This window comes from Phallusia mammillata, chromosome 6 (assembly GCF_965637545.1).
Source record: "Phallusia mammillata chromosome 6, kaPhaMamm4.hap1.1, whole genome shotgun sequence".
NCBI lineage: Eukaryota > Metazoa > Chordata > Ascidiacea > Phlebobranchia > Ascidiidae > Phallusia > Phallusia mammillata.
Window position 1 is genome coordinate 11,087,404 of NC_137257.1, and position 23,255 is coordinate 11,110,658.

The window sequence follows — 23,255 nt, forward strand, 5'->3', positions numbered from 1 at the left end:
GGTTCTGGCTCGGCTCGGCCCATCCCTACTTCAAAGTCAGTGCCTCGCATTTTTTAGAACAACGTCATGATACAGTTAATATGGCTGTATTAAACACCGTTTACGAGAACCGCACAGAAAAAAGTGTCCGAACCTTTAAATGTGCATATTGTAAAAGGTCCGATTTTTTATGAATAAATAAAACCAGCCTCAACAAAATTATATGGTCTTGTATCATGTTACGTTATTATGCAGGAGAAGTCCGAACATTGCAATGTAATAGGGTTTATTTATTTTATTAAAGCGTTATGCCTAATTTATAAAACCACATAGCCGGCCTGCAACGCCCTCGACAGTGTAAACAGTATTATATTTTCCACGATTTGTCAATATTTCTGATTTAGTTTGAAGGTGTATATGATAGCACGAATCGAGATGTAGCCTAATTTAGTAACAAGTCTAATCAAGCACTGAAAAACATTTTATTTCAGAATGTCTCGTTCGTGAGGATTCTTGCGACGCAGAAAGAGTGATCGGTGAAAAATGGAATCAAGTTTTCAAGTAAGTTTTTCTGTTCGAGTATTTCGTATTTGATTATTATCATTCGAACATACATCATATATTTGTAAAGTGTATGTATCTTATGAAATCTTTTTTCGGGCAAATTATTATGGGCCCACTTTATTGAACTTATGTTTAATTCGATTTTTCTTCCAAAATAATGGTGTTAATAAGTCGAATGGTGTATATAGTAAATTGTTAAATACATAGAAAAGTTACCTTTCAAGTGTATAAATTGATGTTCAGAAAACAAAGTAATCCAAAATATTTAAAGCGAGAAACCTCCATCATTTTTGTGATACTGTATCTATACAGTTTGTTTATGTACCTTACCTGTTTTACAGTTACGATCCAGTCCCAGCCATTGGACCGAAGACTTACTGCATAAATTACGAGTGTGTTGCCCATCCTGATGCCAGTGAACCACAGTGTAATCTCCAGGTGACAGATTCAGCAATAAATCATATGTTTTTCAAATATTTCGGTCGTTTTAATGTAACTTATCTGCACCAGAACAGAAGATGTTTTTTACGTTGATTGAACATTTTTAACGGGAGTCCTATACCCTTTGTTAGCAAACAAAAAGTTATATTCTGCAGCAAACATCTATAGACGTTTTTGGCCATATTTACGCGACATGAATTAAATGTTTTCATGTGTTTTGCAACTTATAACGCCGAAAAAAATGCATGTAACGAAATCATAGTTTGAATTTGAAGTCTACAATATTTTGTGCCGAGCATAAACTAACACGTTAATTATATCTTAACAGAGGGAAGATCTCCATGGATGTGATGACAGCGGAAAGGACAAAGAATGCCAGTGGTACGAAACACTTACTGAGTTTAAAACTGGAAATCCATGTTGTCCAGTCAAGTACGAATGCAGTAAGTCACTGACTTAAATATATATATATATATATTAAAATAGATATATCAAACATTTAAATATCACTTCAATAAAAACATATAAATTTTGTGGTTTCAAATAATAATATTTAAATCCTTATTTTTTCAGTTTGCGACACTTGCGAATTCAGCGATAACACAAAGACTGATGACCTCAAGGTAAGTTTGCCAAATTTTTGTACGTGTAGAGATACGATGTTGCTGCCAGACACACTACATTGAAATTGTTGCTATTCCAGCAGATTTTTTGTAAAAAAAACAAGATTCGTTGACGCCTTTATCAGGCATTTTAAAAAAAACACAAAACTTAAAATAGTTCAAAAACTTAATAATACGTGTATGAAATTCCAAAGCCTTATTACTTCCACAACGAAGGTGGGGGTAAAGTCATTTTCATCTTCATCAACTAGGATTTTGGAATTAAACCAATTTTAAGCTCGATGTAAGGACAAACAAACACATAAACTGTTGGTGGTTGTTCAACAAAAATTTGCTAAAATTCGCATAATGCTAAAACATTTTAGCTTGAAATGATAGACAACAAGGGTTTATTTGTTGCGCCACATGCCTCACTGTGATAAAAACGAGAATATGTACGGTCGAACAAAAACGGCTTTTCCGTCAATTTGATTGCAGAAACTAAATTTCACAACGTTTCAGGTGGGAGGTTCGAATTACTGGTGCAAGGACGAAACTGAATCGAACTGTTGTTACACTGACACTTGCTACAACAAGACTGCCATCGAGTTTTGTCCCCAGATCGAGCGGGTACAAGAAGCTTGTACAACTGGTCCTACACCCACATGTCAAACCGGTTACGCATGGGTGAATAAGACACGCCCTGATGATTGTTGCCCGTGGGGAGAATGCGGTAAGTCTAAAAAATATGTTGTTGTTTTTATATCCTATTGTGAGGTGAAACCCATTTGTATTTATACTTGGGAACAGTTTAGCAAATTAAACAAGTAAAACTAATTTAAGAAGTGAAAAACCGTAAATTCAGTAATCAAACTATTTAATGTCAAAAACACCAGTGCAATCGTTTTTGTTTGCGCGATTACATGCAAAAAACATAACATATACCATGTTTGGATTGCTTAAATTCAATGATTTCTATCAAAGCCCAAAGCAAGATACATCACTATTTAAGTTTGGTTCCGAACAGGAAGTAATGCACTGATTGATTTTTATATGTTTTGCCTATAGAATGCGACGCGTGCGTTGATTACGATCTTCAGAACAACAAGAGACTGATGGCTGTAAGTAGCAATGTTTTCGATCTTATTTTAGCGTTTTTCAAAAACTAGGACTAAACAACATTATATTAATGAAATGAGTTTGACAACTAGAAAAATTAAGGCTAGTGATTTTGAATCCATCTTATTCCCAGATTGACGCAACCTGGAATAAGAAGTGTCTGAAATTCCGATGTGTCCGTGGCGTCAAGGCCGAGGGTGGATGTTACAAAGCAGTCAACTACGCCAACACGACGTGCTCTGCCGCCCCGGATTGTCCAGATCGTATGCACAGTGTTGTCTATGGTAGAGATCAGTTCGATTGCTGCGACCTTTACAGATGCGGTGAGGCCATTTTTGTAAAAATGAGTGTTTTTTCAAGTTTTATTTTATGTCGCGTTTTATTTTCTTTAGTTTTATTTCATTTAACACTTATTTGATCTTGATCTGTTTAGAATGTGACAACGTTTGCTTCGTCGAGAACAATGGAACCAACAGCGCATACCCGGTAAGAACAAATTAAATACATAAAAACTACGTATATTAAAGAGATTTAATCGTCATTCATGTGGACACAATTTATAATCATACAAACATCACATCTAAAATTTATAAAGATTTAGTGGCAGTGATTTCTTCTCGTTTTTGAGCATTACCGGTGATTTTGGTGCTTGACCAAATGTTTTTAAACATCGTATAATGATGAGAACATAGAAATAAAATAAGTTTGAGCCAATTTACTTCAAATGGTCAAAATAACAGTTTTGGTTTTAAGAATATCAAAGGCTATATTGCTACGATAGTTTTTTTAATAAATAGTAAAGGGTGAAAAACAGTAAAAAAATCACATTACACTTTAGTAATTAACAGTCGACACTATATACACTGTTATGATAAACGCACAAAATTCACAAAGCGTAAAATCTGGACACATACCGTATACTTTCACTGAATTTAGATTGGTAAATCACATATCTATCACACAACAACATGCAGTTCCCAAGTTTACGTGGACGCCAAAAGGTAAATTACCTGGGGGTAACACCAGTGGAACTTGATTTTTAGCCATAATCCATGCACAAACGTTTTCGCAATACAGTCCACAAGGTACTGATAGTGGACATGAGCGCTTACTTTAACCTTGCAGCCCAACACTGAGTGGATGATGAATGGTTGCTGGCATCACTGCACCGACCCGCTAGATGGCGCTGATGGTCCTCGTTTTAACCAATCAGAATGCCCCTACCATCGTCAGATCTGCCACAAACCCGAACCGTGCCCCACTTGCCACGAAATTGTTGGTATTGAAGACGATGATTGTGGATGTCCCAAATACATCTGCAGTAAGTTGAAATTTATTGGTAAAAGTAGATTACACCTCTGTGTGGTGATCGAACTTGATGTATTGATTCTTTAAATATTGTTGGTTCTGGTTACCTTTCCAATGAACTACACAGTCATTGCCTATAACTTACCTAAACTGAGTTTTTAGTTTTAAACTATATTTCGATTGTATTTGTGTACAACATGGTGATCGAAAAAAATAACAAATTTTATTACCTGGCAAAAAAGTCTTCTGACATGTTGCAAATACAAAATGACGAGTTAATAAAGTTTTTTATTATAAAATAATCGGTCACTGCATTTTTGTCAAATTTCAATTCCCAAACCCCCGACAAAATATCTGTATGAATGTGCAGAGGAAATTGAACGATGCCCAATGATCAAATGTGACTACCCATTCCTTCGTGAGATGATTCCATCTGACCCATGCTTGGCTCCATGCTACAACTGCACCTGTGATCACGTGTGTTTGGATCAGTTCGACAACAGGACATATGCCGTAAGTCAGGTCAACCTAAGATGCGTGAACTAAACCCCGAAAAAGGTTTTGTTTGGTAAATTTATTTGAATATTTTTTCACAAGAAAAGTATTCCAAGAATCCACATTTCGTTGTAGACATTTCAGCAATGTCATTTTTGTTTGCAGCCTGATGAAACTTGGCGTCGTATCTACCGCAAGACTGAACGCAAATGTGAGGACTGCACATGCACAAACAACAGAGACGTTCAAGATAAATGCTTGTTGGAGGTAAAATAATTTAAAACAACTTTGATGTATCAATTTGTTCTAACATCTGTTGCAATAAAGTTTAAAAACATTTTTTTTTCAGCCCTACAGTGTAACGAAATGTTTATTGGTGAATGTTTTACCACAAACATTTTAAAGTTTTAATATATTACAATTTCTGTTCATGTTTATATGCTCAAAAACCATTTTTTTGACGAATTTTGCATTACTGACCACCCTGCCTCTTAACAGCAATCCACGCAGTCTATTCAGAAAGTAATTAATGAATTATCTGCTGAAATGACTTTTTTGTTTGATAGTCATGTACACCAGTACCATGCGAAGAAACGAAAAAATGTCCAAGTCCCTACGATGAAGCTATCACCAGAATTACTGAATGCGGATGCACAGAGCTTATCGAATGTCGTAAGTTTGCTGCTCCTAATGTAAAGTCAATTTTCTGGCGTTAACCCAAAAGGGGCTTTGAATTGTGCAAACTAACCTGTTTATGGTTTTTAGGTTATTGTTCTGATCAATTAAAATCGTTTTTCAAAACGAAAATTTAAATTCTTTGAAATAAATTAGAATTATTATCAAAATATTTATTTTGCATTAAATTTATTGATTGATAATAATTTGTAGGTTGCCCATACTGCAAATTTGGAAACACTGTGCTGAATGAAACGGACATTGGTTCAACATGGACCAAAGGAAATGTGGAGCTTGGATGTTACGACACCTACAACTGTCTGTCAGTTAAGGTACAAAACGCAAAACACTATATTTGTGCCATGGTTTTTGAGCAACTGTAACCGCTTGGCTTTTGTAAGGCATCGAATCAAACCCAAACTTACTCGGGTAATTTTTCCCCGCGAAAAAACGAAATAAAACGAAACAGAAAGTTTGCTAACCTAAAATTTAAAGATAAAAGTAGAACTAAACGGTCGCCAAGAGCTCAAAGACGTTGACAGATACGATTACGCCCGTTAGGTGCAAATATTTCTTTCAATGTTACAAAATAGATTGGTGAGTTTTACCAAACTTAAACACATCTGTCAGATACAGTGTACGTAGCAGTTAGGCCTGAAATGAAAATTACGTAACTTACATGATTTTTCGTTTGTTTTAAATTAGGCGATTGGTCAAGACAAGGAATGTTATAACGTCACAAAGGAGAGAAACCCATGCCCGGAACCGATCGAATGCCCCGAAAATTACAGAAGAGTAAAAGATGAGGAAAAGAGTTGTTGTTATGACGACGGGGAATGTTGCGATCATTTCAAATGCGGTAAAGACTTTTTATGGCCAGCTGTTATTCTTATACTCCTAAGCCTTATGGTCTAACCACATTGTAAGCAGATTTTTGTAAGCCACTTGTAACCAACCGGAACATTGCAATGTCCATATACTTTATGTCAATTTATGAAGTTTTTTATGTATTTGCACAAATTATCGTTTTTAGCGAAACTAGTTTGATGAAAATAAGTTTTAATGTCAATTAAAGCTTGAATAATTTTTGCAAACTAGATTACAATTTCCGCAACCTCGGCTTATACCATTCAATTAGACAAATACTAATAAAATAACCTGAGCAAAAAGATTTCATGTTTTTTACGCAAATACTTGCTTGTATGTTTTTGCTCAGATTACTAATAAAAGGTTATGCGAGTCTGACTATTATGTTACCTTTATAGAGTGCGTGGTTTGCATGTTCATGGGAACGGCCTACCAAGTTGGTGATACTTGGACTCATGACTGCCTCGACTATGAGTGCACGGACACCGTTGACGAACAAGACCCGAACAAATGTTATTTGGAAACTTACGCAAATGTTTCTTGCAACGAACCTGTCCCGACATGCGAAAACTGCTTCAAGTATGAATTCACAACATTTTTAGTTTGCATTTTGTTGTAGAAATATGACCCAATGTGTTGTAACTTGTGGAAATACCTCGAAAATTAAATTGGCCTTTAAATAATATACTTACTGTACATAATTTGCATAACCCTAAAAATGTGTTTCAACTTGTAGATACAGTTTGGGGGATTATAAACTATAGAAGAGTGCCTATGGTTTTCAATAAGTTCAGATACTTATAGTAGAGTTATAACGGAAGCTTCCTCGCTTTTACCCTGATTATTTACTAACTTGTGGATTTAAACATTGCGTTTTCTATTTTCTGATTTGGATTATAATTTACTGTCTAATGCAGGTTGGAAGTTTTGCATGCGCGTCAAGTCCCCGAATACTGTTGTCCCGTTTATCACTGCAATCCTGAAAAGTTCTGCTACGACAAGGATGGTGAAACGATCGCCGTAAGTTCGAAACTGGTCTAAATTGTGTTAGCTCTTAACCAACTGTGCGTCAGTCGGCAGAACAAACACCGAAAAAATGTAAAGCTTACAATTTCACTGCTTTTTGAGCTAGGTGTTTTTGCACTTACATTTGTACAACATGTGAACATCAGTCGTTTTTTGAACAAATACAGAACTACCCCGTTAATTCAAATCATTTTGCAGCTGTAGTTATTTAATAAAAAGACTCGTTAAATCAAATTAAACAACATGAAACTCTTGAGACTATTTAATACACAAACTACTAAAAACTTTGCACCCTTTGGTATTTTCTAAAAAAAAAAAAAAAAACTTTGCACCCTTTGGTAGGTATTTTTTGTGACATCGAAATTTGTTTAATTAAATCCAAAATATCGCTTGTAACAAAATATTGTAGTGTAATAACAACGCCTTTATTCTTTATAAATACGGAAAACCTTCGCCCTGTTTAAATGCTCTTTCAACACAAAAACTAAATCACCAATTAAATTAATTTCTTTTACATCAGAACGGAACAGAATGGATTGCACTGGACGAGGATGCAAACGGTTGCGTTAAACGACGCTGTTACGTCAGTGATTCAGATTGGGCATCAGGTGTTTGTCCAGAAGCGGTTAAGATTAGTCCGTGTATTCCTGACACCACTACGTGCGAAAAATGCGAGAACCAAACTATGGGGACCGATGTTTGTGGATGCCCGAAAATCAACTGCTGTAAGTTGAGTTTTAAGCTGCTTTGATTGCGTTGTGACCAAACGTTGGTCTGTCAGCGTTTTTAACCTTCTTTGGGGGCACGGAACACTTTAAAATCTTGCGAAAAACTAAACAATTTTTATTTGCATAGGAATCATTTTTAACAACCAACATTTATTTTAGCACCACTTAACGATCCAAAGCAGTGCCTGGAGCCTGCAGCCAATCAGAAGGTGGTTTCCCTGGCAACTAACGACGAGTGCTTTGCCAGCAAGAACTGTTGCGGTAAGTATTAAAAATTAGCAGCAAAAATATACTAGGTGCTAATAAAATAAAGACACTACTACTATATGCCTAAAATTACAACACAGTCAATTGTGAAAAAAACATTTTAGGTCATATATTATTGGAAAAAGTTTAAAACTTTCATCAGCAATTAAACACATCAAAATTGCTTATTGTATTTGAAAAACTTGGTACAATCTTTTAACATTGTTATTAATGTTTTCAGTATGCGACAATTCCTGCATGTACAACGGAATCAGGAGAAGGGTAAGACGCTTTGTATTGTATATCTAAATATTTTTTCGGAAATGTAAAAAAACAGCTAAATATGAAAATGGTTTATGGGTTGTAAACTGATGCAACACATAGAAATGCTGTCATTTTTACTCATTTTCAGTTGTACGAGACTTGGTGGGATGAAACAACATGTAAACGTATGAGATGCGTTGTACCTGAAGTTGCTGTCACGATGATAAACAAGGAAAATGACGACTGGGATGGAATTAAAGAAGAACTTGACTACAGGTGGGATATGTGGCGACTATAGGCTTGAAAGTCTAACATACCAACTTTTTGGGGTGCATACATACTACTATACCATTCAAATATACTTTAAAACTATCATTCGACCCAGGCAAATGCTGGAAAAAACTGGCGTGGCAAGACAGATCTACAAGGAATGCCAACAAGATCCCACAATGTGTCCTGAAGCTCGTGATATCGGTTGTCCTGATCCGATCCCATGCAAGGAATGCCAAACCACCACACCTGCAAAAGACAAGTGCGGATGCGACATCAATATCTGTGGTAAGACGGTTATCTGTTAAGAATGGTAAATGACAAGGGTGCTTTTGTGTTTACTTCGACATCTTAAAAACACATTTTATAGGCGAAAAAGTGAATTGGTTGAAAGTAAACCAAAAACCTGGACTTGGTGGAGTTGTTATAGTTACAGACCAAACGTTTTGCTTAGGCGACCTAACGTTCTAAGTGCAGTACACGTCAATACTTCCATTATTTTACAGAGGATTACGTATGCCCACCTTATCCATTCAACCGAACATCATGCCCACCACCCAAGTCCAAGCTCGTCGAAGTCTCATTGAAAGGTAAGTTGCACCGAACTTGTTTTTGTTCTAGCTATTAATTGATCTTCTTCTAAATTGACCTTGCACAGATGTTACCTTTATGGAGATACAAGATTGTATTCCCGTTAACGATTACCTTAAAATAACATAATTATGTGAAAAGGAAACACTATTTATTATTGCAGGTCTCCATTCCTACTTCCCATGCTGTCCTGTCGGAAACGTCTGCGAGTGTCCTGATGGTTGCTATGACAGCAACAACGTCCTCCGTGCAGTGGGAGAACAATGGGAAGAAGATGTTCAAGATGATTGTGGAAACAAGAGAAGGTAGCTGACCTAAAAATCATTTTTAGTTGGATTTATATTTTCAAGAAACGAAAAGTATTTTACGTAGTGTGCAAAATCTTGATCCATGTAACCTATCACACCCATAGGAAATTATACGGATTTAACATTTGCCTGTTCCCAGGAAAACTTGCCGTGTAGCACAGGAAGGCGATCCTGACGAGTGCCCTCAAGTGGAAGAAGTTCCATGCGTGATACCGGAACCCTGTCCCAACTGTTTCGACACAGTGAGCAGCAAGGATGATTATTGTTGCTTGCAAGTCGAATGCGGTAAGTTTTAATGTTCAACCTTTGTAACTTGCATGTCAAAATTAGATAATATTTTGTTTGCGTGCCATATGTGTAAAAAGGTTGACTGCAAAATTTATTGAAGTCTCAAGTCAAACATAGATTTTAAGGGAAATATATGTGAAGTGTAAACGAAATAAACGCACGAGCCGCGAACAGGAAAAAAAATAAAAGAACACGTTTATTAATAAACAAGTTGCCTACAACACAAAGCTTTAATATTCTGAAGACAAAAAGAAAAAAAGAAAAACGTGTTTCGACATTCAGGTGTGGATCATTGGCCGTTTGCAAAATGTCAATTAAGACTTTGTATTTCTTTCGTACAGTTCCAGTTCCTGATGCGAAAGAATGTGTTGATCCTGCAGCAAACCAGAAAATCGTTACCCTTGCTACACAAGATGAATGTTTCCCCAGCAAGAACTGCTGCAGTAAGTGCATAAAATGCTATAACATCTGACCCATTATATTACTGTCCCACTGATTGTAAGTACTTCGCTAGTTCAACGTATAAACAAAAGGTTTTTACCAAAACACATCATGCTTGCCGTAACCGATTGTTTGCTTTTATTGTTAGAATGTAATTTGGTTATTTTTATTGTTTTGAACAAAATAATAACCACGTATGTCATGGTACACAATTTACGGTTTTAAATGTTCTCAAAAAGGAAATACAAGCCATTATCTAAGTGTCAAGTCAAGTCACTCCCGTAGTCCTGGGACCGTTGGGGCACTTTGATGTGTTTACCACCTTTACCACCTCCACCTTTGTTGAGTTTGTTATCCAAGTGTAAAACATTATAAACTGTAGAAACGTTATATTATTTTACACTTAGATATTAGCTTGCATCTTCTTGCTGGGACATTTATGATTATTTTTTATTCCTACGCAATGTTGGGCTAATTGTTTTTGAGTCTTTAGTACATGTTTCAAAATGATACAAACCCAAAACCGGGAACAATATTTCCGTTACAGCTCAATGTGTTTAACGATTATTTTTTCGCCTTTTAGTTTGTGAGACATCTTGCACGTACAATGGAGTCAGGCGCAAGGTAAGTTAAAAAGGAATAGCCTCACCTTTGCATCACCCCTTATTGATACTTTAATTCACGCTTTCAGTTGTACGAGACTTGGTGGGATGAAACAGCATGCAAACGTATGAGATGCGTTGTACCTGAAGTTGCTGTCACGATGATTAACAAGGAAAATGACGACTGGGAAGGAATTAAAGATGATCTCAATTACCGGTAATTTCTAAAATATAAATATTTTATTAGGATCATTTACAGAGCCACTAAAACTTCGTTTTAAAACTCTTTGTTTCAAAAGTTGTGATTGTTGTGTAGTTGTGTATGAGAGCAAAAATGTTTTCAACAAAGAATAAAGATATTTGCCTGATCATAACACTCAAAAGATTTGGAAATTTAATTGAACATGACAGTGCATTACCTTTTGGCTGTAGCGCTTTTGGAAATAACAAAAATATATTAGGCACGTTGTTGTATACGGTACTGATCGCGCCAAAGCTACTTATGTGCTTTGCTCGTAATGAACGTAATTGTAGTTTAGATATGGCAAACAAAGTTAACAAAACTGCAAAATGACACAAATCATATCTTAACTTGCTATTTATGTTCGTTCAGTGACATGATGGAACAAACTGGCATTGCGAGGGAAATCTACAAGGAATGCCAACAAGATCCCAAAATGTGTCCTGAAGCTCGTGATATCGGTTGTCCCGATCCGATTCCATGCAAGGAATGTCAGACCACCACACCTGCAAAAGACAAGTGCGGATGCGACATCAATATCTGTGGTAAGTCTGTTATCTGTTAAGACATTGAAATTAGCTTACAAAAGGGGTTTGTTATTTACTTTGTATACCCTATCACTTTTTTTGTAAAACAAATAGATGTTGTAGGAGGTAAACCCATGACCATGTTTTTTTAAAAATATTTTGTACAAACCTTCCCAATTTTAAAATTTGCATTATCATTTCCTATATTGTTTTTCAAAATTTTGGTGAAGTTCCAAACAAAGGCGAATTTTTTTGTTTCTCATTAAACATTTAATGTACTTATATTTTGTTACAGAGGATTACAAGTGCCCACCTTATCCATTCAACCGAACTTCGTGTCCACCACCCAAGTCCAAGCTCGTCGAAGTATCATTGAATGGTGAGTTGCACAGATATATTTTTTTGTTCAAGCTACCAGTTAAAGTCGATCGTTCTTTATATTTCACCTAATGAAATTTTTACTGCGACTGTGTTACCGTCTTTGTTTGTCAAACGACCAATTTTGCTAAGCTAGAATGTTAAAACCATGACACAACGACTTGAAATTATTTACATTTATTTCAGGTCTCCACTCCTACTTCCCATGCTGCCCTGTCGGAAACGTCTGCGAGTGTCCTGATGGTTGCTATGACAGCAACAAGGTCCTTCGTGCAGTGGGAGAACAATGGGAAGAAGATGTTCAAGATGATTGTGGAAACAAAAGAAGGTTGGATAAATTATTGACATAATTTATTAAAAGAAAGCGTTTTGGAAACTTGAGCTATAACATAAAATTTCGCGATCAACAGTTGTTTTAGTGTGCGTATTCGGGTTGGTACAAACTTTACCAAAATTGCTTTGTTGTAAACTGATTTCTTTCAAAACAAATTTAATTGCCAATCAATCTAACAGCACTAGGCAATGCTTCTCAAATTTTGTATTTTTTTCTCATATCAGTTTTTCTTCTCAATTTTGTCGAGCACGGTCCAAGCAATATACTGTTAAAGCCGAGTATTGTTCACAGAAAAATAAAAGCATAAGTGAACAACTAAAATATAATTTACTCCTTGCGAAGTACTTTCACATTTACAGGATAATTTTTTAAAATCTGGTTTCGTAAGATTACATCGCGTACAAACTGTATTTAGGGCAGTTTATTACGTCGCAGACAAGACCAAACAAAAACGAATGTCTTGGCATAACATCAAAAATGATTAGCATTGCTACATTGGTGAAACTCCGGCACAATACATTATTTCTCGGAAAATGGAAAATTTACGTTGGCTCCGAAATTATTTAAAAACGTGCTTTTGCGCAGGAAAACTTGCCGTGTAGCACAGGAAGGCGATCCTGACGAGTGCCCTCAAGTGGAGGAAGTTCCATGCGTGATACCGGAACCCTGTCCCAACTGTTTCGACACAGTGAGCAGCAAGGACGATTATTGTTGCTTGCAAGTCGAGTGTGGTAAGCTGAATACATAAGAATATCGGCGACAACAATACCAACCTATTATGACCAACCTGCGGTAAAATATCGATGCTGAACGGGAGTTGTAAGTTGGGCTAGGATCGGGCTTAGATTTTTCAACAAACTGGCTTAATTCGGCCCCGACTTCGCATTGTCTGTACGTAACTTTCCAAAAAAAATTATCTAGTTGCTGGATTTAACCTAATTCTTTCGGGTCTTAATGGGCTTCTTAAAAACGATTTGGGTTAGGGCCGGGCTTCGGACTTATGTTTTGGGGTTCGGCCTCGCTTACAAATTTGTGCTGAACACTTCAGAAATGTATACCATGCTTTTTAGTACCCATTCCGGACCCCAAGGAATGTGTCGATCCCGCAGCCAATCAGAAGATCGTTTCCTTGGCAACCCAGGATGAATGCTTCCCCAGCAAGAACTGTTGCAGTAAGTAATTGGTGTGAATATGTTTTTAAAACATAAAGCGCAATATGTAACTAACCCCTGTTTTTCTTTACAGTGTGCGACTCATCTTGCATGTACAATGGAATTCGACGCAAGGTAATTGTCATATTATTGGAAGAAATCACCCTTTTGCTCAAATCATTGTGTAATCGTTAACTTAAATTACGACGTACTTTACATCCTGAAGAAATTTTTGAAATTTTTGAAATATGTTTATAGTTGTACGAGACTTGGTGGGATGAAACAGCATGTAAACGTATGAGATGCGTTGTACCTGAAGTTGCTGTCACGATGTTGAACAAGGAAAATGACGACTGGGAAGGAATTAAAGAAGACCTCGACTATCGGTAGATATGTAGATCTTCCTACTTCAATGAATAAGGAATATACGTATACATATGTATATTTTATGTATGTGTGGGTTTATCTTAATTGAGGCTGTGCAACGCTTTACCTAGTTGTCTGTTTGCCTGGCATTATAATTGTTTGTGTGTCTGCATGAATATGTACGAACGTGTAAGTCTATGCCCTTTAACCCCTATGCGATTTATAGTGACATGATGGAACAAACTGGCGTTGCGAGGGAAATCTACAAAGAATGCCAACAAGATCCCAAAATGTGTCCTGAAGCTCGTGATATCGGTTGTCCCGATCCGATCCCATGCAAGGAATGTCAGACCACCACACCTGCAAAAGACAAGTGCGGATGCGACATCAATATCTGTGGTAAGTATAATGTTACAACTTTTGTGATGTTACTAAATGGCTCCATGTAATAAACATGCTTTATTGCATCACAGAGGATTACGTGTGCCCACCGTATCCATTCAACCGAACATCATGCCCACCACCCAAGTCCAAGCTTGTTGAAGTGTCATTGAACGGTAAGAAAAACTGCTACGGTAATATGACAAAATGTTGGTACGTTTTATCAATGACAATCCCACGTTTCAGGCCTCCACTCCTACTTCCCATGCTGTCCAGTCGGAAACGTTTGCGAGTGTCCTGATGGTTGCTATGACAGCAACAACGTCCTTCGTGCAGTGGGAGAACAATGGGAAGAAGATGTTCAAGATGATTGTGGAAACAAGAGAAGGTCAGGAAAATATAAATTACATTAATTTTCATCTCACAAGGACTGTTGAAACCATTTTATGTTTACCCTTAAACCATGTGAAACTTTGGGTGTAAATTTGCCCATGGTTCAAACTTCTGCTGTATAGCAAAGGACTTTCCCTTTTTTCAGTTAATAATCACTTTGTTGATTGTAGTTAATCAAATTTGATTGGTCTTGATTTTTATTAACCACGTATTAAAATTATTCTCAAACCTGAATATGAAGTTTAAAAAAATCTTTTACATTTACAGAAAGACTTGTCGCTTGTCGAAGGAGGGCGACCCAGACGAGTGCCCTCAAGTGGAGGAAGTGCCATGTGTTGCGCCCCAGGTTTGCCCCAACTGTCACCTGACACTCACCAGCAAGGACGATTATTGTTGTGATCAGTCTGAATGCGGTAAATAAATATCTTTTTTTAATAATACTGTACAAAGTATTGCGTATGCCTCCACTTCGGATTAAAATGGATAATTATGTTTTCCTCGTTATGATTTGGTAAAAGCTTTAACTGCCGTAAATTCGATGTCGTAAGTTTGTAACTTAAGCACTTAAGTTTTCAAAATCATAACACGCCAGGCCCAAGACATAATACCGAATCAGCCTGTCACCAAGCATTCATATATGGGAAGGCGTAGGCCAGAAAAATGTAGCCCGCGGTAGGATTCGTACCTACTACAGGAGTCTCTCCGGGACTCGCGCTCTACCAACTGAGCTACCGGCTTAAAAAATAGATTAGATGTTGTTTTTGTACGTTGTATATTTTCTTTTTACTGGTTAAGGCTTTAGATTGCCTAATTTATTTTGCACCCCATGTGTTGCTTATGGTTTCAGTACCGATTCGTTGCAATGTGACAACACAGGATGATTGTGAAGAGAAATATTTCCCATTCACTGTGATGAAGACTGACGCTGTGAAGACGAAGAACGAATGTTGTCCAAACTACTGCGACTGCCCGACAACTTGCGTTGACGAGTTTGACTTCACCGAATACGAAAGTAAGTTTAATTCGTGTAGTTCCAGACTTTTGTGAAACAGTGTTTTAGAGTTAAGGATGTGGATAAAACTGCATGTCGTGTTATTCTGGTTCACTTTATTTGCATACACACTGCAAAAAAAATATTTTTTTATAATTTTTGTGGCAGCACTGATGATATGGAAAATACGTATTTGAGATATTCTTTTAAAAAAAGTATGTATTCAAACCTCATCTGTTCGTTCGTAAATTTGCTTTACATAATTTTTGTGGTTAAATGCGTATCGGTATATCAATTGACCAAATCTGTGTAAAACAATTTACTTAACATAAATAATAAATGTTACCACCGTTTGTTAATTCAGCCCTGGTTGCCAATCTATCTTACTTAAATATTTATTTTGTGAACTGCTCACCCCAACAAGCAATCAAAACTACATTATAAAAAATGGCTTGTTTAGAAAAGTAAGTTTATGTTTATGTTTAGTAGAAAATAAACCAATCAGTTGTTGTCCTTCTTAGTAATTAATAAAAGTGCATTATTTTTGTGGAATTTTTCTAAAGCAACTTTTGTTTAGGAAACGAACAATGGGATCACCCGAAATCTGCGTGCTGGTACCGTCGTTGTCTTGTCGACAAATCTGCTGAAATCAAACAGGGATGTCCTTACATTGTCAATGAAACTGTCTGCGTTGAACCAAAAGAATGCGATACCTGTTTCCACAAAGTGGATACGATCGACAACTGTGGATGCACACAGCGCGTATGCGGTAAGCTAACTTATATTGTTCGTAAAAACACCACATGTAGGTATAAGTTTGCTTAAAATGTACCTTAGCATTTTGGTATTAAGCATTAGGTGGTGGTATTAGGTCATACATCTGTTGAAACCACGATTATAACTAAATTACGTAAAATTGATAACATCCGAAATTACCCTATGTTGACGAAATAGTGTCATTGCATCCGTATGAACTATTATTACTGTTTCTTCATATAAAAGCGTTTTTATATCACTTAGCTGTTTGGGGTTGGCAAAGGAAACTAATTTTGAAACGGTTTAAAGGGAAATAAAATTGACTAGATTTGTCAAACATGTAAAAATAAGATAAACCTGCTGCCTTCCAATTCAACATGATATATTTTTGTTACACACTGTGTATCTAAATATGTAGAAAATAATTTAAATCGAATAAAGTGCCGAACTGTACTGCTGGATTTATATGCCAAAATTAACTATTTGATAATCCAACAGAAAAGGATGAATGTCCTCGACCAAACTGCACGGACGAATGCAAGGAAATCGTTGATAGTGGTCTTAAGGATAGCTGTGGTTGCCCTGTGCTTGAATGCAGTAAGTTGATTTTTTTTATGCTGTGATTATTTGAATATACGGGTACCATGAAATCGATTCAAAACTATTTAACTGTAATTTACGCCCCTGACATGGCGTTATACGTTTAAGGTAGGTTCGAAACAGTTTAAGTTTAATTCAACAAATTATAATTGATTGTGTGGTATTAACGAACAAAGCTAGAAATCGTATTTTCTGTGCTGAAGCACTTCACATGGCAATTTCCTACACATATTGTTACTAAATAATGTATTTTTGATGTTTAAGAACTGAAGGAATGCTCCAAGACCAACCTTACATGTGACGATCCCGAAATGGATGTATACAAGTACATGGATCATTCCATCAACGTTTGCTGCCCACAGTTCGGATGCCGTGAGTAAACCATTACGTCTTGTATTTTGCAATTGATCATTCGCTGTTTACACTTAATTTTATGAAAAGGATTAGGGTCGTTTTTACGTTTGTTAGTCATACTATCATAACTCAAAGGGAAATCTAGTGCAATGATATTTTTGTAAAAGCATAGAGCCAATAAATGATAAGTTGCAGACAGTGCACACTGTTTCGACCTACAAGTCCTTATCAGCACAGCTGGTGACACGACATAGGTCGTATTGGCTAGTGTAGGCATCCAACAGTTTTGCTACTTACGTATTTTGCGATAATAGGACACAATTCACTTTCACACTGATCAATTTGCAATGTGTGCTAATTATTATCGATAATTTGTAACAGGTTGCAACTTCAGTAGTTGTGAGGATGCGCATTGTGCCGAAGGTGAAGTGGCAGTTCGAAACTTGACTGATCAGCGATGTTGCTGTCCCAAATACGATTGCGTGAACAAACCACCACCCGGTGATTTCTGTATGTTGGGAACTGAAAAGAAAAAGGTTTGTGAAAAATGTGAATAAAACGATTTTTTTTTTGAAAAAATATATGGTTGAATCGTGACAAAACATATACTAGGTTATTTTGCAAGTGCGTTACATAGAAAAATCAAACAATGGATTGTTGCTACAAAGCACGAATTTGTAACAGTGTCAATTTCTTCAAGTATTAGATACTTCTTGCACATGAGGGGATAGACAACAAAACACTGTTAGTTGAAAAAACTCTTACAACATCTCAAATAAATGTTTGTTACAAACAAAATCAAATAATGGACTGTTGCTATAAAGCACATAATGGTACCAGTGTCAACTCCTTCACGAATTATAGACATACAAAAAATAGCACTTTTTGTTGAAAACTCTTACAACATCTCAAATAAATGTTACTAACCGTTGTTTTGTTTCAGATTGGTGAGAAGTGGATAAACAAGGACAACCCTTGCGAGATGATGCAATGCACATATCTCAACCCTCACTCAAAGAAAACCAAGATTGATATCTTCCCAAGATATACATGCGACAAGGGAGCGTCTAGAAACCGAAGAGCAATTTGTGCAAACAGCGAACCATCCTACACTGCCACGACAAAGAACGGATGCTGCAGAGAGTCTGTGTGCCCATGTAAGTATTTTATTTGATTTTTAGTTACACGTTTTCAAAGGCATTTTGTACATTTTTAAGTGGATGATTTTTTACTGTATTGATTATGGTAAGAAAGTAATTTGGTTATCAAAAAAAAGTTCATCTCGATTTTCTTATCCAAAAATAACTTATTTTTTGCGATTAAAACTTTTTATTGGCTTGTTTTTTCCCCTCTCATAAACTTGTTTTCACGCACAACGTTTGTTAGTTCGCAAGAAAGCACCTTCAACAAACACTGTTGCAAGGAGCAGCCTACGATTCGCACTGTAACAACAATTTTGCCGTTTACCGTTTTAATATTTCTTCAAAAAATAGCTTAGTTATTTTTTTATTAACCTGAATATTTGCACTGTTCATCAGGCACATGTGAACTGTTCGGAGATCCTCATTTCCGCACCTTCGATGGTCTTAACTACGACTTCCAGGGCAAGTGCACGTACACATTGATGAAGGAATATAAGTTCAATGAAACTGAGATCCTTGTGGACAACGAACTGTGCAGATGGTGGAGCGCCAGAGACAAGGATCTGTCCTGCATGAAATCACTGATTGTTCTGCACAAGGGAAATAACTACACCTTCACTTCTGGACAGCAGGTAGGAAAGTGCACAAAGCTTAGGAAAAGTATATCTAAGTTGTAAAAGATGCCGTGATCGCTGGCCTGCCCAGACATTTCAGGGCTAATGCCAGTTGTGAGTTTATCTTCATCTTTACTGATACTGGGTAACTGGCGATCCCATACCGCTACGAAGCTGACATATGCAGTATATTAGATTTTTCCAGCCTACGCCTTGTCATATGGGAATGCTTGGTGACCAGCTGATTCAATATTATACCGTTAAGAGGCCTGGCGTGCTGTGATTTAAATTGTAAAAAGGGCTTTCTTTAACTGAAGCATAAAAAGTTCTTCATAATATTTGTTAATCTTGGATTTGTCATATTTTTAGTTCATCTTCAACAACAAAAGAGTTAGGCTGTGGGACGCTTGGCAACCCGAAGGAAGTGACGTACGTGTGGAATCGTTCAGCTTCCTGACCCTTGAACTTCACATTCTCTCACTCGGCATCGACATCATATACGAATCGTTCACAGCTTACCAGTCCCTGATGCTCAGGATTCCGTATGAAACCTATGAGGGTCAGATGGGAGGCTTGTGCGGTGAGTCAAAGTACAAAAGTAAAAAAAAATGACAATGGGTATGCTCACAGTCCAGTTAGTCGAATGTTTGAAGCAATTGCTTCTGGTAGCAATGTCGCAACTGCCTTGTGTTCACAAGGTTGTGGGTTCTAATACTGTCTCAAGCACTTGTGTTTAAAAACTTGAGCAGCATTGCTTCAACCTAGTTCCCGATGGGTTGAACTAAACTAAAGTCACCATCGCCACTATCATATCATCTGCCTAATTCAAAAAATTCAAATAAAAAAAGGATTCAACAGACTTGCACTAAAACAGGCAGCTCAACGACGGACCGCATAACACTTTCAGGCGCTGTCCCTCCACGCTCCACTGATGATAAAAATGAAACAAACAAACAAAACTTTAATAGGAAATTACTAAGATGAGATTTCTAACCCTATTCCAATTTTAAACCAAAACAGGAACATGTAACAACAACCAAGACGACGATCTGATTGGACGCAGCAGAAACCTCTATGACGGATCAATTCTTGCCGATGTCGACAAGTTTGGTGACTCTTGGCTTAAGGACGTCAAAGACTTCGATCACGCCAAGTGCTATCCTGTAGAGCCAGAGTGCCCCGCTGAACCGGTTTATCCCGATTGTCCCGAACAGCTTCCCGAGGACAAGTGCATCAATTGTGAGAACCGATGCCATCTGACTCATTCCAAATGTCAACCATGCGAACAAGATCCATGCATGGTATGTGTGATTTTTTTCTTTACCGAATTCTATATCTAAATCTTCCAAAAAATTTTTGACATTTAAGGATAATTGGACCATAAAACAGCATAGTAACCTGTAAATATTTGTTTGTACAGTATCTGTTATTACTGACCTATTAGGTCTCTAAATATTTACGCGTTTTAGACCCTGCAAGAGAGCTCAGCGTTCGAATCGTGCCGTTCACAAATCGACCCAGAAGGTTACATTCCCCAATGTCATTTTGATCTGGCACTTCTTACCAACTCTACCGAACAAAAATGCGACCCGTGCAATTCGCCATCTGTTGTGCAATATGCCACCAAATGCGAGTTGGCTCAACGTTGTGCATTGTGGAGATCCACCCTCGGTTGTCCAGGTAACGAGGTTTTGCTATTGTTCAGAATGCTCAGTTTGTTGCCATAACTTTGGTTTTAGGCATGAAAAAATCTTGAGTAACTTGTGAACGGGTTATTTACTGATTACTTGATCATGGGTAAGCAGAGCGTCAAAGTTTTCAAATCAAAGACTCGGTTGCGTATAAAAAAGCTTATGGACAGGCCCACGATATTTATTTAATTGTATTGGTGGTCCAAAGCCTGCACCACTGCTCTATACTTTTTACAACTGGTTGGCTATGACGCTTTCCTTCTTCGGTTTAGTGTTTCAAGATCTTGACTGCAAGCTTATAATTAATCGAAATAAAAAAACATTTTCCCTTCTAATAATACGAAACAGGTAACCTACCATTTCACTATCATCTTTTTATTGTTCCAACCAGCACCTGAGTGTCCATCTAACCAAGAGTTCCGTGAGTGTGAGGTGAGTTCACTCAAGTACCGATCCTGCGACAATTTGACTGTTTACGACGATGGCATGAGGGTCGAGGGATGTTTCTGCCCAGAAGGTCAAGTTCGTGAAGCGGCTGGATCAACTAAGTGTGTCCCGACACAATGTGAGTTTGTTACTGGTTTCGATCTCTTTATTTTGTATTTAACTATTTGCAAGTAAAAGCAAATTTTCATAAGACTCTTTTTAAATGTTTCCACCATTTCAGCAAACGAATAAATCCTCCGAGTGTATTCTTGTTGATACGTTTACACGATGTAAAATTGCAGCGGGGTTAACCAAATTTAACAAACGAAGCTTCTAACAGAGTCATTTAAACTGCTTTGGAATCATATTTAATTTTACCACTGCGCTTTAAATATGCGAAAAATGTATTGTTGATTTTGCACAGTATAAAATATTTTCGGCACATTTTAAATGATTTGTTTTTCCTGTTAGGTTGTTTCTCTTGCCGTGAAGCTCCGGCATGCGAAAACAGTGCTGAGGCGTCAGTACAGGGCGAAGACGATTGTGGATGCCCAGTCTACTACTGCCAAGCACCAGGTACAAACACACAAATCTGTACATGGTGGTGTATATAGGTAATAATGGGTACAACATGGGTTTGACACTTATTTGTTCATGTAGGTGAGACTTCCGACAATTGCGAGCCGACGACGGTTGAGTTGACAGGTGTGGCGCAAAAGAACGATGCTGGAGTGGATTGTGTCTCTATGTCCACTATTTCGACCCAACTTTGTGCAGGAAAATGCTCGTGAGTATATAGGCTACAGTGGTTTCGTTTATACCGGAATTCGATTTCAAACCCGGCCTGAAGTATAAGCCCGAATCGTTTTTAAAAAGCCCGTTTATGCCGGAAAAATTAACTACGGACACAGAAAGTTAAGTCAGGCCCAAGTCACGCCCGTTTGTTTTGAAAAAAAAAAACTAGCCCGAACCCGGCCCGACTTACAACTATGGATTGGGTCGCTTTGATTTTGTTAAAAAGGTGAGCTCTAAGCTTACAATCTGATGATATTCCAACATCAAAAACTGCATCAAAAACTGCTGATGCATCTGGTAAAACGTAAACTTTGTGAGTTCCTCAGAAAAAGAATTGTAAGAACTACTGTAGGTTAGGCTACTAGACACTTAAATTTCGGACATTAAGAGTGATTTTGTAAATCCGTTATGGAAACAGAATTTACGCGTAAATTCCGGACATGTCCACGAAAATCCGAACGTCTGGTAACCCTGTTATGACCGTCACATCCCATGAGCGCAAACTCTTTTATTTTTATACAATAGATCGAGTTTCTCATTGACCTCACAAGGCGAAACAGCGGAAACTTGCAATGCATGCAAACCAACAAGCACTGAGATGAAGAACCTGTCTCTCACATGTTTGGACGGCTCCAAGTTGGATATGCAGTATGAGAATCACTTGGAGTGCTCGTGTGGAATTTCACCATGCGAGTAAAGTGGATTTTCATGCCCTTGTTTTTTTGACGACCCGACCCATGGAAATGTTTGACCGAGATTTTTGCATTACGTCAGTGTAGTAGTTATACGGCAAAAAATAACGCTTCTTAAGCAATCATTATCACCCTTTAATTAAAAATACTATGTCACAAACCTGATTCATTTTTCAACGTACGAATTTTTCTGCTCGTTTCAACTTTTCAGCTGGACAACTGACGTTTTATTTTTTTATTTTTTGCTTCAATTCGGCCCGCTTCGCTTCTGCTCCCATTAAACTTTTTCGCAATCATTTAATCTTTTTTGTAGTTTTTAAACGTGGGTCTATAGTAGCCCACTGTACCCGGATAACAGTTTTATTAATCTATACACATGTGCTGTTTGCTTTGCTTATCCAATACACGCTAGCATCACTCAGTTTGTTGTTATCATTATAGATTCGAAGATGGGTTTAATGTAAATTTCCGAGGTGTTTCAATCTGGTAAACTACATAAGTTTTGTTATGAGAAATATCGCTCGATATAAACACAAATCGGTTTGTAATCTAGCAGGAGTGTAACATGTACATAAATGCCAATGTAGCAAGTTAGCACCATCGCCCTGT

At 37.2% G+C, this 23,255-nt stretch overlaps 1 protein-coding gene across 1 annotated transcript in view; it reads left to right on the forward strand.

The window, feature by feature from the left end:
• The window catches only part of LOC145234255 (uncharacterized), a 34,819-nt gene extending 11,752 nt beyond the window's left edge, over positions 1-23,067 (forward strand). The window contains exons 25-76 of the mRNA XM_080099004.1: positions 471-540; positions 885-981; positions 1,313-1,427; positions 1,558-1,607; positions 2,109-2,319; positions 2,655-2,707; positions 2,839-3,028; positions 3,139-3,191; positions 3,831-4,026; positions 4,384-4,526; positions 4,674-4,775; positions 5,075-5,180; positions 5,397-5,515; positions 5,889-6,042; positions 6,449-6,629; positions 6,968-7,070; positions 7,597-7,801; positions 7,964-8,065; positions 8,292-8,332; positions 8,463-8,590; positions 8,700-8,872; positions 9,091-9,174; positions 9,339-9,480; positions 9,623-9,768; positions 10,113-10,214; positions 10,796-10,836; positions 10,904-11,031; positions 11,428-11,600; positions 11,878-11,961; positions 12,147-12,288; positions 12,880-13,025; positions 13,365-13,466; positions 13,540-13,580; positions 13,704-13,831; positions 14,038-14,210; positions 14,285-14,368; positions 14,439-14,580; positions 14,853-14,998; positions 15,433-15,597; positions 16,154-16,345; positions 16,831-16,929; positions 17,197-17,304; positions 17,668-17,822; positions 18,230-18,443; positions 18,825-19,060; positions 19,412-19,622; positions 20,063-20,343; positions 20,512-20,722; positions 21,125-21,298; positions 21,631-21,735; positions 21,820-21,946; positions 22,480-23,067. Coding sequence (XP_079955130.1) covers positions 471-540; positions 885-981; positions 1,313-1,427; positions 1,558-1,607; positions 2,109-2,319; positions 2,655-2,707; positions 2,839-3,028; positions 3,139-3,191; positions 3,831-4,026; positions 4,384-4,526; positions 4,674-4,775; positions 5,075-5,180; positions 5,397-5,515; positions 5,889-6,042; positions 6,449-6,629; positions 6,968-7,070; positions 7,597-7,801; positions 7,964-8,065; positions 8,292-8,332; positions 8,463-8,590; positions 8,700-8,872; positions 9,091-9,174; positions 9,339-9,480; positions 9,623-9,768; positions 10,113-10,214; positions 10,796-10,836; positions 10,904-11,031; positions 11,428-11,600; positions 11,878-11,961; positions 12,147-12,288; positions 12,880-13,025; positions 13,365-13,466; positions 13,540-13,580; positions 13,704-13,831; positions 14,038-14,210; positions 14,285-14,368; positions 14,439-14,580; positions 14,853-14,998; positions 15,433-15,597; positions 16,154-16,345; positions 16,831-16,929; positions 17,197-17,304; positions 17,668-17,822; positions 18,230-18,443; positions 18,825-19,060; positions 19,412-19,622; positions 20,063-20,343; positions 20,512-20,722; positions 21,125-21,298; positions 21,631-21,735; positions 21,820-21,946; positions 22,480-22,651 — 7,046 coding nt within the window. The 3' untranslated portion in view covers positions 22,652-23,067. The remainder of the gene's footprint in view (positions 1-470; positions 541-884; positions 982-1,312; positions 1,428-1,557; positions 1,608-2,108; positions 2,320-2,654; positions 2,708-2,838; positions 3,029-3,138; positions 3,192-3,830; positions 4,027-4,383; positions 4,527-4,673; positions 4,776-5,074; positions 5,181-5,396; positions 5,516-5,888; positions 6,043-6,448; positions 6,630-6,967; positions 7,071-7,596; positions 7,802-7,963; positions 8,066-8,291; positions 8,333-8,462; positions 8,591-8,699; positions 8,873-9,090; positions 9,175-9,338; positions 9,481-9,622; positions 9,769-10,112; positions 10,215-10,795; positions 10,837-10,903; positions 11,032-11,427; positions 11,601-11,877; positions 11,962-12,146; positions 12,289-12,879; positions 13,026-13,364; positions 13,467-13,539; positions 13,581-13,703; positions 13,832-14,037; positions 14,211-14,284; positions 14,369-14,438; positions 14,581-14,852; positions 14,999-15,432; positions 15,598-16,153; positions 16,346-16,830; positions 16,930-17,196; positions 17,305-17,667; positions 17,823-18,229; positions 18,444-18,824; positions 19,061-19,411; positions 19,623-20,062; positions 20,344-20,511; positions 20,723-21,124; positions 21,299-21,630; positions 21,736-21,819; positions 21,947-22,479) is intronic.
• The last annotated feature ends 188 nt before the right edge of the window (positions 23,068-23,255 follow it).